The sequence below is a fragment of the Pongo abelii genome, chromosome 4 (assembly GCF_028885655.2).
Source record: "Pongo abelii isolate AG06213 chromosome 4, NHGRI_mPonAbe1-v2.0_pri, whole genome shotgun sequence".
Lineage (NCBI taxonomy): Eukaryota > Metazoa > Chordata > Mammalia > Primates > Hominidae > Pongo > Pongo abelii.
The window spans coordinates 331,050-344,565 of record NC_071989.2 but is presented as its reverse complement, the minus strand read 5'-3'; the positions used below and the strand labels follow the sequence as shown (position 1 = coordinate 344,565).

The 13,516-nt window shown below is 48.5% G+C and overlaps 1 protein-coding gene across 3 annotated transcripts in view; it reads right to left on the bottom strand.

The window, feature by feature from the left end:
- AHRR (aryl hydrocarbon receptor repressor) overlaps positions 1-13,516 on the bottom strand; it is a 114,526-nt gene that overhangs the window by 71,923 nt on the left and 29,087 nt on the right. For all 3 annotated transcript variants that reach the window (XM_024247102.3, XM_024247106.3, XM_054555309.2), the window contains exon 3: positions 9,931-10,112. In XM_024247102.3, the coding sequence (XP_024102870.2) occupies positions 9,931-10,112 (182 nt within the window). The remainder of the gene's footprint in view (positions 1-9,930; positions 10,113-13,516) is intronic.

The following is a 13,516-nucleotide window of genomic DNA, read 5'->3' as shown; positions in this document are numbered from 1 at the left end:
TTCTTTCTATAGTCATCTCTCTTCTTATAGCCATTAATTAGCCTGTTGTGAGGAAAAACTTATTTACTCACTTACTCATTTATATAAATGTGACCCTATAAAATCGTATTTTATTCACTGGGGTACAGCCCATTACTATCATTATTCCTTTTAATGCTGAAATTGTCCCAGCCTTGGCCAGCGGGAGCCCCTTCAAGATGGCTTCTGTGTCCTGTGACACATCGTCATCCCTGGTGTCCACTGCCTTGCTTTCTGGCATGAGGTAAGTACAAAGTACCTTGTGCTTTGTCTGCTCCAGCTCTTGAAAGAGCCCCAAAAGCCCTAGTTCCTTTTAATGGCAAGGAGCATTTAGAAACCAACATCTGAATGTTAGGTGTGATTGCTGCTGCTGGGGTGTCACTGTTCCGAGGCCGTCTCAGTGGACAGTGTGTGTGTGGGAGCGGGGGGGAGAAGGTGAGTGTACACACATTTTACGTACATATTCATGTCTCTCTTTATATATTGAAAACCACGAGTTCACACCAATACCTCCAATTCCAATTCAACATCACAGGACTCAATATAATGGAATTATTTTTTTCTTTACTATTTGGTAGAAATTGCTTTAAAGCTATCTGAGCCTAGATTTTCTCTGTGTGAAGATGTTAAACAAATGAATCAATATCTTTAATGGTCCTATGACATTCTGGTTTTCTATTTCTTCTTGAGTCCGTTTTAATAAGTTATATTTTCTAGGAATTTTTTCATTTATGTTTTCAAACTTCAAATTTATTGGCATTAATTTGTTCATAATAGCTCCTCTTTATAGTCCTAATACTGCTTATTCTTTTCTCCTTGATCAGTTTCACCAGATCTTTGTAAAGTTTATCATTTTAAAAGAACTCTATTGTATGTTTCTTTTGTATTTCATCAATATCTTCTATTATTTTCTTTGACTCTCTTTTTATTTTACTGTTCTTTATCAGAACTACCTAATTAAATGCTTAGCTCATTAATATTTAGCCTTTCTTCTTTTCTACGTAAACACTTAAGATTATTTATTTCTAAGTGTTGCTTTGGCTACATCCCACACATTTTAAATATTTCTAAATTACATCTTCTTTTCTTCTTTGACCTATGCATTATATACAAGTGTGTTTATTTATTTCCAAATATGCGGGTTTTCAAGTTATCTTGTTATTACAGATTTCTAGTTTATTTGCATTGAGGTCCCACCTCATTATTCTTCGATATTTTATCTTTTGAAATTTACTGAGACTTGCTTTATTGGCCAATAAGGTTTCCATATATTTACCAGTTCCATGTGGGCTTTGAAAATATGTGAATTCTGTAGTTTGGGGGTATACTGCTTTATGTATGTCCACTAAATTAACCTTTTTTTTTCTTTACATTGTTCAAATGTTCAATAACATTTACTGGCTTTTATTTACTTCTTCTATAAAATACTGAGTTACAGTATTTAAAATATTTCTCTCTGATGATGAGTTTATATATTCTTCCTTATAGTTCTGTCAATATTTGCTTTACAGATTTTGAAATTATGTTATGGAAAGCATAAAAATTCAAAATTATATTATCTACTTGATGAAATGAATTGTTTAATCATTACGTAGTGATTTTCTCTATCTCCAGTGATGCTTTTTACCCCAAAATCAATTTTTTTACATTAATATAGATTAATCATATTTCCTTCAGTTATATTTCCCCAGTATACCCTTTCCCATCCTTTTACTTTCATCCTTTCTGTACCCTTAGAGTGTAGATGTGTTTTCTGTAAACAGCATCTAGTAATCCACTTTAATAATCTTTATCTTTTAGTTGTTATGTTTATTCCATTTATATTTATTGTAGTTACTGATATATTTGGACTTTTGTTCCACCTCTTTTGTGTTTCTTTTTTCCTTTCCCTTTCTAGTCTTTTCCTTTCCCTTTCTACTCTTTTCCTTTTGATTGATTACATTTTCTTATTCTTTTTTCTTTCCATTAGTTTGAAATTTCAACCCCATTTCTACGGTTGATGATTATCCTGAAAATTTTATTACAAATTAGATAACCATCCTCCAAAGTTAATACAAGAATCTTAGAACTTTTTAACTCATCACCCTCTTCAAATTTGTATCATATTATGACTATATACTTATTTCTCTTTTTAAAATTCTTATATCACCATTATTATTTTACACAATGTGTTTGATTTGATTTGATTTACCCATATAGTCACCACCTTCTTGTTTTTCATTCCCCCTTGCATCTCAAATCTTCCACCTGGAATTCTCTTCCTTCTGCATGAAGTATATGTTTAATATTTTCCTTTAATAAAGTTATCCCTGGGTTCTCAGCTTCACTTAGTTTTTGGTCTCTGTTTATTCCTTAAGTTCCTATCAGCCCATAAATGTATTTTTAAAGGCTTAAAATATTTTATCTTGAAGTTTTGGCTGTTATCAGTAGAAGGATGCCTCAGTTACATATTGCAAATGGAAGAAACTGCATTAAGTAGCCAATATTCTCCCACTAGACTCTAAATACCAAGAAGCAAAGACCATAATAGCTCTTTTTTTACTTGCATTAGAACAGGATGTTAATATGGAACTTTTCCGGTCTGAATTTTAGCTGAGGCCCCAAGACAAGGAGTGCCAGTTGTTCCCATGTGAAATTCTGGGTGATCTAGGTAGAGGAGGTGTTGAAGATGAGAGAAGCTCAAGTTTGACAGGAGGGCTTACTTGGGAGAGGGGGGCTGTGCTCTCAGTCTGTCCCCACCCAACCTGCACCATGAGAGGGATGGGCAGTTTTCTCCTCACTTCATTCCAAGAGGGGTTTCACGAGGCCTGCAAGTGCCTACTGTGCGCCTCCTGAGGCTGGTGGGGGGCAGAGACCTGGTATCCCTCTTACACTCAAGAAATCTAAAGGGCAAAAGTTGACTCCTGGAGCTCCCAGTAGCCAACTAGGCTGCATGTGGAAATAACCCTAACCCAGTGGATCAAAGGTGCACATTTCCTATGGACCAGGTGGGGTCATACTGCCTGAACACTGGCCTGGGATGTCTTAAATCCTGCCCAGAAGGGTTCCTGGAGATGTGAGGGCAGACCTTGGCAAGAGGCTAGAGGTACCACAGCCACCCGGGGCTAAGGAAGTGAGTGTAAGGGACCAGCTGGAGAGGATGCACCGCCTGAGTTGGCCAATTGTGGCAGAGACACCCCAGGGTAGGGTGGTCACTCAGGAGACCACGAGAATGCCCCCAGAGCCCTCTGGATTCCCTGCCAGCCTCATGTGCCAGCTCTCTGCCATGCCAGCCATACAGAACCTCTCCTGTCCTTACCTCTTATCCCTCTTGCTCCTCCCACTGGAGGGTTGGAAGCCATAGCTACCAGTGGGGGAGGACCCAGGGGGCAGCAGCCAGCCTGACACCCAGCCTCCCACCTGCCACAGTGCCAGGTGAGGTTGGGAAGAGGTTCACATGCGGAAGACATGTAGAGTTTTAACTGTTTTGCTGGACCTATACCAATCAACAAGCCCAGCCTGCTTGGGGCCACATGAAGACACTGAATTACCTAGAAGGGACCAGAAAAGTCCTGGGATTATCCCAGTTTCTTCCAAGCACAGAAGGAGAATCAGTCCACAAAGGAGGTTTGCTGGGGCAGACATGAGAAAAATCAAAGTTGTTTTCTCTCAACCCTTGGCCAGCTTCCTTCAGGAATAAACTCAAGCACCAGGAATGAGTGAGTAAATGAGTGAATGAGCCCCTGCTCTTCTTGGCCAGATTCATCTTTTGGAAGCAGTTAAAAGAGGTAGGAAAAGTAAAATCAGCTCCTAAAATAATCAAGAGTGATCTTGCCATGCAACTACAACAGTGCTTGGGAAACCATTCCTGAGGGCCTCAGGGTCTGAGGCAGGAGTGGCCTCACAGCATCAGGGCAGGACCAACTCTCATCCTCTCCTGGCTCTCAAGTACAGAGAAATACCCTAAATTATTTTAAACTTGTGTCTTTGCAGGAAATGCTCCCCAAGGGGAAGCCACCTTCCAGAAGGCACCAGTGACAGAGAGGAAGGGGGTGAGGGAAAGGGTTGGAGCACAGCCTGGAGAGCTGGAAGGCACACGACCAACATGCACCCATGCCCGCCGCAGTATGAGAAAAATCCCAGACCTGCGGCCCTGCCATGGAGGCTTGCCTTAGCCTCTAGGGCTGCTGTAACAAAATGATTTAAACAACAGAAAGTTATTTTCTTGCAGTTCTGGAAGCTAGAAGCCCATGATCAAGGTGCCACCAAATTCAGTTTCTGGTGAGGGCTCTCTTCTTGGCTTGTGGACAGCCACCTTCTCACTGCATCTTCACATGAATTTCCTCCTGTGCTTGTGGACAGAGTGAGCCCTCCGATGTCTCTCCTTATACGTGTGCTAATCCCATCAGATCAGAGCTCTGCCCTTATGACCGCATTTAACCTTAAACTTAACTTCCTGAGAGGCCCCTTCTCCAAATACAGCCAAACTAGGGGCTAGGGCTTCAACATATGAGTTTTAGGGGACACAGACATTCAGTTTATAATATTCAATCCTTGCCTCCAAAATTTATGTCCTCACATGCAAAATACATTAATTCCATCCCAACGGCCCCAAAAGTCTTAACCCATTCCAGCATCAACTCTAAAGTCTAAGCCAAAGTTTCATTTAACTACCATCTAAATCAGAAATGGATAAGACTCAAGGTACAATTTCTCCTAAAGCAGACCTGCTCTCCAGCCAAGAACCTGTGAAGCCAGACAAGCTTGTCCTTCTAAAATACAATGGTGAACAGGCATGGGATGGAACTCCCCACTGCAAAAGGCAGGACCCAGAAGGAAGAAAGGGGGACGGGTCCCAAGCAAGTCACACACCTAGCACGGCAAAGCCCCTGAGACCTGGAGGCCTGGGGACAATCCTCTTTGGCTCCATGCTCTGCCCAGAGGCCCAGCCTCTTTCCCAGCTCTGCAGTGGCCCCACTCTCCGAAACCCAGGAGGAGACAGCCCTGCCCTGTGCCTGTGGTGGTAGTGGCACCCGATTACCTCTGAATCACCCCCAGGCACACTCTCCCCTTTCTGGAAAGATGAAACATGCCGGCCGCTGGTGAGCACTACCTCCCGTCCTGTTCTCCTTAGGCCAAGCTGACAGTGTCTCTGCGGGCCTGGTCCCATCCCCACTCCTGGCCTCTGCTGAGGAGGCTTCCCGGCTGGGCTCCTGGCTCACACCCAGTCTCCCTATCAAATGGTTGTTCCGCCATGTGCAAGTCTGTCCAGAACACTTCCTCTGTTTTTTGAGACGGAGTCTCACTCTGTCGCCCAGGCTGGAGTACAGTGGCAAGATCTCGGCTCACTGCAAACTCTGCCTCCCAGGTTCAAGCAATTCTCTGCCTCAGCCTGCCAAGTAGCTGTGATTACAGGCGCCTGCCACCATGCCCAGCTAATTTTTATATTTTTAGTAGAGATGGGGTTTCACCATCTTGGCCAGGCTGGTTTTGAACTCCTGACCTCGTGATCCACCTGCCTTGGCCTCCCAAAGTGCTGGTATTACAGGTGTGCGCCACCGTACCCAGCCCACTTTCTCATTTTTTGCAATGTGGATAGGCTGAGAATTTTCCAAACCTTCAAGTTCTGGTTCCTTTTCTTTTGGCAATTCCTTCCATGTATCTCTCTCCTCTGACATTTCACTATGAGCAGTAAGGAGAAGCAAGGGTTTCAACACTTTGCTTAGAAATCTCACCAGCAAAACACCCCCATTTCATCACTTGCAAGTTCCACTTTCCACAAAATGCTAGAACTTAGTCCAGCCAAGTCCTTGCCACTTTATAACAAGAATCACTTTCCTCACGTTCCATGGGCACGTTCCTCACCAGAATCTGCCTTAATGCTCATATTTCTATCAGGGTTCTGTTCGTGGGGTACGTGTGTTCTCTACGACCACAGCCCTCCCTACAATGCTCTTCTCTCTGAGCCCTCACCAACGACACCTTTAACACCCATAGTTCTACCAACAACTGCTTCACAGCCATCAGGGCTCTTTCTAGCACACACCTCAAAACTCGTCTAGCCTCCACCCACCAGCCAGCTGCAAGTCACTTCCACATTCTTAGGTATGTGGCATGTAGTGCAGGGCACCCTACTTCTCTGCCTGGGCTGCTTATAATAAACACCCCCACCTAGGGGCTTAAACAACAGGAACTGGCTTTCCCACAGTTCTGGAGCTAAAAGCCCGTCATCAGCGTGCAGCTGATTTGGCTCTGGTGAGGGCTCTTTCCGGCCTGCAGACAGCTGCCTTCCCCCTGTGCTCTCTCACAGCCTTTCTTTGGGGGGTGTTCAGCACAGAGCGGGATAGAGGGTTCTTTTGTGTCTGCTTTTTAATGACACCAGTCCTATCAGTTTAGGGCCCCCCCCCCACTTATGATGTTGTTTAACCTTAATTTCTTCCTAAGAGGCCCCACCTACAAATACAGCCACACTGGGAATTAGGGTTTCACTATATCAATAGGTGAAGGGACGAGACAAACATCCAGTCCATAAAACGATCATCAAGGAAAAGGTAAATCTTCAGTGAAAGCTGAAAATCAGCCGATTTGGCTTAATAAAGTATAACTTCAGGCCTGGGTTTACACAATCACTCATAATCTCAAGGAGCATGGAACTTTTGACCTGCTAGCAAGCGTGGGATTCCAGAGTTCAAGATCCCAGGACACCTCGTGGTGCTGTGGGGCCTCTGTTCTTGCCCACCTAGGGTGGGGTGAAGCGGATGTGCCCATTCAGCCCAGGTGGGCTTCAGAGCCAGGACTGAGCCCAGGAGGGGCTCCAGGATGGACACAGGTGTGTGTTCAGGCCCCACAGTGGAGCACGGCGGATGCAAAGGAACAAGAGGACTCCGATGCTGCTGTGGGTGATGAGCAGAGGGAGCAGGGAGCATCGTCATCCTGACAGGAAAATCCCCAGGCTTTCAGAGTGAGGATGTGCCACCTTCTCTCCTCCCTGCTTTGTTTTTGGGACTGTTCTACTCCACACTTCTTTACACAGCAACAAGAACACACACCTCTGTGCCCCGTCAGCACTCCGGCCCCCACGCATGGAGGTGGACACAGCCGCATGCCAGGCCCGGGTGGACTCTGTGCCTGAGGACCTCCACTCCCGGGTGCTCTTCCTCAGTCGCTGACTGCCCGGGTGGACTCCGTGCCTGAGGACCTCCACTCCCGGGTGCTCTTCCTCAGTCGCTGACTGCCCGGGTGGACTCCGTGCCTGAGGGCCTCCACTCCCGGGCACTCTTCCTCAGTCGCTGACTGCAGCGGTCCTGGCAAACGCAGGCACACCCAAGGAGCTCTGGGAGGGTGTCCTGACCCACAGCTGGGCTTCAGCAACAGAGCTGGGGCTTCTGGACCCTTCCTGGTCAGTGTCAGGGTCCCACGTCCCAGGCTGTGACCAGGGTTTAGCCTAGAAGGGGCCCAACTCCCCTCCATGCCCCGCAACAGGAGGGCAGAGATCTCTCTCAAGGCGGCAGCGGACCGTCTCCTCCGCACCACCTCCTTCCCTCTTATTTTGTGCCGACTTCCCCTGGTGTGAATAGTAAAATCACCAAGAGTGGAAAATCCCGACCTTAACAGTCACCCAGGAGAAGGATAGAAGCTAAGAGTTTATAACTTAAAGTGCCAATCTCCAAACAAAAATAAACTAAACCCACTGCGTTCTAAAAATCCATGAAGGTCAACATTAAACATCACAAGCAAATGCTCAGGCCATCATCACCCTGGTTCGTGTCCTTCCCAAAGGAAACTTTTATGGCAGCCGTAATGAAATTAGCTTACCCATCTCTAAGTCAAGAGGCATAGTTTAAGATCCAATTTTTATAGCTTGACTTTCTTCTAATTATACGTGGAAATGACTTCAGAAAAGTTTTTAGAATTTCCTCTAAAATGTACAGTCTGAAGGGGATCACAAAATTCACAATCCTTGGTAGAAAAATCAGGAAGTTTATTTCCCTGACTGTGAAAGCTGCAGCACTCTCGTAGGCCGGTGGCCCCTGAGAGTCACTGCAGCTGCAGCAGAGGTGGGCACCTCCCGGCAGGGCAGCAGGAGGCACGCAGGGTGCCCCTGCACAGGATGGCTATCCAGTGCCATTGCATCGGCTTGGGGCAGGCGGCAGGATGGGAAGCTCACTCGCTGGCAGGTTAAGACGAACCAGGCGTCCAAACTTGCTGGAAACATCAGAATCGAAGACTTTCTGAGGCCGTCAGGCTCTGGCCTATCTGGGCACAGTGGGACCTGTGCGGAGAGGAAATGACCTGGCCTGTCCTCCAACCTCCCGGCGAGAGGGTGAGGCTGTGCAATGTCGGTGGGAGGAAGCCGATGTGCCAGGTCTTCAGCTCGGGACAAAGCCTCCCCACCGGCTGCCCCAGCCCTTCCTGCGCTGTCCAGACACGGGGACTGCCCTCTGCCATTGGCGCTGCTGAGCCACACTGCGCCATCCATGAAAGGCGTGTCCCAGAAGGCAAACCTGGGAGCCTGCCCTCGATTAGATGCTGGTACCCATGCCCGGGTACGTGCAGGGTGGTGCCCGCTCCACCACACCAGACCACACCAACTGCACCACATCTTAACCCTCCTGGAAAAGCTGCCATCCTGCACATACGGCAAACCCCAGGGCTCTCAGGTAAACTGAGTCCAACACCACCCAGCAGCCCTGGGCACCGGGAGGCCCAGGCTGGGAATGGAGATAAATATAAAATTAATAGTTTTCAAAATAAAATTAGAAAACCTGGAATGTAAAACTAAAACTTGCTGTGACCCCACCACTCAGATAAGCTCTGTTAACATTTTGTGGGATTTGATTTCCATGGAGGCTGCGGCCAGCCAGGACCCGGGGAAGACCCTCAGTGTGGGGCCGGCACCGGCAGGACACGGCACGTGATGCTGAGCGTCACCGTGGCTTTCCTTCCCGCATCCCGTGGGCCACGTCCTTCCCTGGGGGTGTCTGAGGGTGCAGAGGCCTGCAGGGGCCCAGGCACTGAGAGTCTCTCGCACCCTGAGACAGACGCCCCCCCGAGAGGAGGCCCCTACCCTGACTCAAACTCAGGAGTGCAGGCACCGGGCACAACTGCCACACGCTGCTGGTCACGGGGTTTTTAATTCCAAAAGTGCTGCGATCAAACCACGTGCAGGCACGTCACCCAACACAGGAGCTGGAAGCAGCTTCTCTCCCACCCTTCCGCAACATCAAAGGCCCCACGGTCCACACCTGCGAGTTCTCTGGATACATCCCAGCTCCCAGGGCAGCAATAACCGGAAATCTAAGGAAACGCCATGCTTCCAAGGACAGACAGGGCACAGGCCTGGGGAGGCCCCACCTGAGATGCAGGAGCCCCAGAAGCCCCTCCCCACGAGAGGGCAGCCCCAGCAGCTGCGAGCGGGCAGGGCCGCCTGGCGTGGGCAGGGGGAGGCGTCCGGCACCCCAGGGCAGCCCCCGGGTCCCACCTAGTCAGCTCTCTCAGCCTCCTGACCATGCCCAGCCCTGCTCATCCACAAAGCCGACCCCCCATTCCCTGGAGCTGGGGTCTGTGGGGAAGCCCCAGTGAGGCCCAGCACGGTGAGGAACAGCCGCAGCCCCTCCCACAGGAGCTGTGCAGCTTCAGCAAACCCAGGACCCCAGGCGCAAACTGGCCCATCCCAGCAAACTGGGGTGAGGCCCCCACCCTGAGAGTGTCGAGGACAGCTAGGACCAGACCTGGCCCCAGGGAAAATCCACAGCCCAGCCAGCTCCCAGCCAGGGGCCAAGTCTCCAGGTTCCGGGGGCAGCGTGGGGGAAGAAGGCAGTGCACATGGTGCAACCCACCAGACACACTTCACCTGGCCACAAGGCCGCAGGTGGACTCAGGGAAGACACAGCCTGACTCAAGTGAATGGGTGAGCGCAGGTGAGAGTCCTACCTTGGAAGAAGCTCTTCACCCGGAGGTAACTGACACTGAGGCGCAGGACAGAAAGCTTGTCCAGCTTGGAGATGATGTCAGGCGGAAACGGCAGCAGGCTGGCCAGGTGGTCCAACTCGGCGTTGAGGCGGTCCCGGTGCCGCTTGGAGGGGTTGGACTTCTCTGCCCCCACGGCGGGCCTCCTGTGGGGAGATGGCCTGGGTCAGGTGGGCTTCTCCACCAGAAGCCACAGGCCCCCTGGGGCAGAAACCGTCCTCTGCAGTGACCTTACTAGGAGCATCTAAGCCGCTGCTAGGACAAAAAGCGGGAAGAGGACTAAAGCTCACCCATGCCTCAAGACGTAGACACTAAAAACCACAGCGCACAACAGCCAAGTACAGCTCAGTATCTGGAGGGGACGCAGAGAGAAGGAGCAAACCAGCCCGAGAACCGCAGCTCAGAGCACGGAGACAGGGCACGGCTCCCGGCTGTGGGACAGGTACATTTCTCCACCTCTCCACTACGGATCCCTGAGGAGGGAGGAGGACGCCTGGCCCCAGGCTGGCGGGGCAAGAGTGAGCATAGAAAATGCCGCATTCATTCAGCATCCTTAGGGGACCCTCGGTGTCTAAACAAAACCTAACACATTCCAGGAAACATGAAAAAGTCCTCCTGGCATCAGCCGGGCTGTGCCCACAGCCGCTCCGAGCTTCAGTTTCTCCTGTACATGCTGGGGCTGAGGGGAGAATACCCAGGGCAAATGAGACCGGGTGCCTGCCACTCCGGGGCCCCACAAAGGGGCAGTAAGGGCCGTCACCCAATTCTCCTAATAAGCCATGGCAGGCCTGCTCTACCCACAAAAAGGGGCCACCTGTGGGGCTTCCACACCACAGAGCCCAGAGAGGGAGGGAGCTGACCCCACTCACCCAACCTACCTTAAAATGACAGGAGCTTGATGGGACCCTCTCACCTCACAGTGACCGTCCCCTAAGGCTGACCCGCTTAACCTCACAGTGACCATCCCCTACGGCTGACCCGTTTAACCTCAGAGTGACCGTCCCCTACGGCTGACCCGTTTAACCTCAGAGTGACCGTCCCCTACGGCTGACCCGTTTAACCTCACAGTGACCGTCCCCTACGGCTGACCCGTTTAACCTCACAGTGACCGTCCCCTACGGCTGACCCGTTTAACCTCAGAGTGACCGTCCCCTACGGCTGACCTATTTAACCATCACTGCACTGAAGCCACTTCAACTGCCATCTCATTCTAGATATCATTTCCACATGCAATCATGCGAAAGAAAAGATGACAGCCACTATGGAGTCCACTGGGAATGCGTGGGGAGACTGAGCAGGGGCCAGTTACTGGCAGGACCACAGGAACGAGGCCACCTGACTTGCCACACTAACCCTTCCTGGGACCTTGGCACATACAGGAGTGAGCCTGCTGTTTCCAGGGGTTTGGGTCTCTTTTGTCAAGAAGTTCCTTATTTTTCTAAGGTGTTTGCACTTATGAGTGAGCTGACACGTGCAAGCTGTAAGTCTGAAACAATCTGTTCTGTCAGGAACTCTGCGACACAAACTCCATTTCTCACTGTCTAACGACCTAGGCCGTAAACCAGTCACAGAGCAGCCTGACAGCGCCAAACCCAGAGCGGTTGTTTTCAGTTGAGATATAATCCACGTAACATGAAACTAACTGTTTAAAAGTGAACGGTTCAATGTCACTTAGGGCAGTCGCTAAGCCGTGCAAACCTCACCTCTATTTACTTCCAACCCTGAAGGAAACCCCTTACCCATCAGCCATCTCTCTAGATTCCCCTTCTGTTAGCCCTGGCAGCCCCTAGTCAGCTCTCAGCATGGACCTTCCTACTAAAGGCATGTGGTAGAAATGGAATCAAGAAGTGGCCTTCTGTGGCCGGCTTCTTTCTCACAGCCTAATGTTTTCAAGGTTCATCCACACTGCTGCAGCTGTCTGTGCTTCCTTCCTTTTCAGGGCTGAGTAATATTCCCATGTATGGATAGGCCACATTGCTTTATCTGTCTGCCTGCTGATGGACGTTTGCGTTGTCTCCTCTGTTTGGCTGCTGTGAATATTGGTGCAGTGAACACTCATCTAGAAGATTCTGTTTGAATATATACTTTCAATTCTCTTGAGCATATACTTAGCCGTAGAGTTGCTGGGTCATATGTTAATTCTGTTTCATTTTTTGGGGAACCACCAAACTGCTTTCCATGGTGGCTGTGCTATTTTACTTTCCCATCAGCAATGTAGCAGGCCTCCAGTTTCTCCACATCCTCACCTACACTTATTTTTTTCTGTTTTTTTGATTACAGCCATTCTGGTGGGTGAGAAGTGGTATTTTGTGATGGTTTTGATTTGCATTTTTCTAATGACTTATGATGTTGAGCATCTTTTCAAATGCTTGTTGTCCATTTTTATATCTTCTTTGGAGAAATGGCTATTCAAGTCTTTTGCCCAGTTTTAAATTGGGTTGTTTATCATTTTGTTTTTGAGTTGTAAGGATTATTTAACTACTCTGGATACCAGGTCCTTATTGAGTATATGATTTGTATTTATTTTCTCCCATTCTGTGTCTTATCTTAGGTTATCTTTCCACGTTCTGGTTTTTTTTTTTTTTTTTTTAATGTCGCACCCACCAAAAATTACTCAAGCTGCTAGCCAAGATGTAAATAGGCGGGAGAACTGGGGATGACCTGGACCTGCTTTCATGTGCACTGGCATCCCCTGGCTGAAGGGCCCACCTGTCAGTGAAGGACACCCAAGACCTCCCCAGAAAACAAGGGGAGCACCTAGTGGGCAGTGGGGAGAGGACAGCCAGGAGGATGCAGACCACAGACAGGATACGAGAAGTCTAGAAGCCCTGAGGGCGTGCAGGAGAAGCTCCAGTTCACTCCAGGGCAGAGGAGACTTGCAGGAGGATTCACCAATGCCCATCAGCACAGAAACAGGTGTCGGAGGAGCCCCAAGCCAGCTCAGGTGGAAAGAGAGGCCCCAAAATATGCAATGCCTGTGAACAAACCTAACAAAAGACACTCAAACCAGAGCTGAGAAAAATATAAAGAACAAATATGCAGAAAGATATACAATGTTCTTTGATTGGAATGATTCAATATTGTTAAGATGGCAATTCTCCCCAAAACTGATCTATAGATTCAATGTAATCATATTAAAATCCCAACAGGAATTTCTACAGAAATTGACAAGCTGATTCTAAAATTTACATGGAAATGCAAAGGACCTAGAATAGCCAATTAAAGAGAAGGGCACAGCTGGGGACCTACACTACTGAGTTTAAGCCCTCTCTAAAGCTACAATATTAAAGATGATTTGGTTACTAGAGAAAACATAGAAGTATAAATGAATAGAAAAGAATGGTGTGAGTCTAGAAATAGACAGACTGGTTTTCCTTGGGTCTTCATTGGACAATTTACTTCACAAAGATACTAAGGCAATTCAATAGGGAAAGGAAAATCTTTTCAATAAATGGTGTTGGATCAACCGTATATCCAAGAAAACAAATGGACACCAGCTCTACCCTCATGTAATACCCAAAAATTAACTCAAAAAAGGAGTATAGACTTC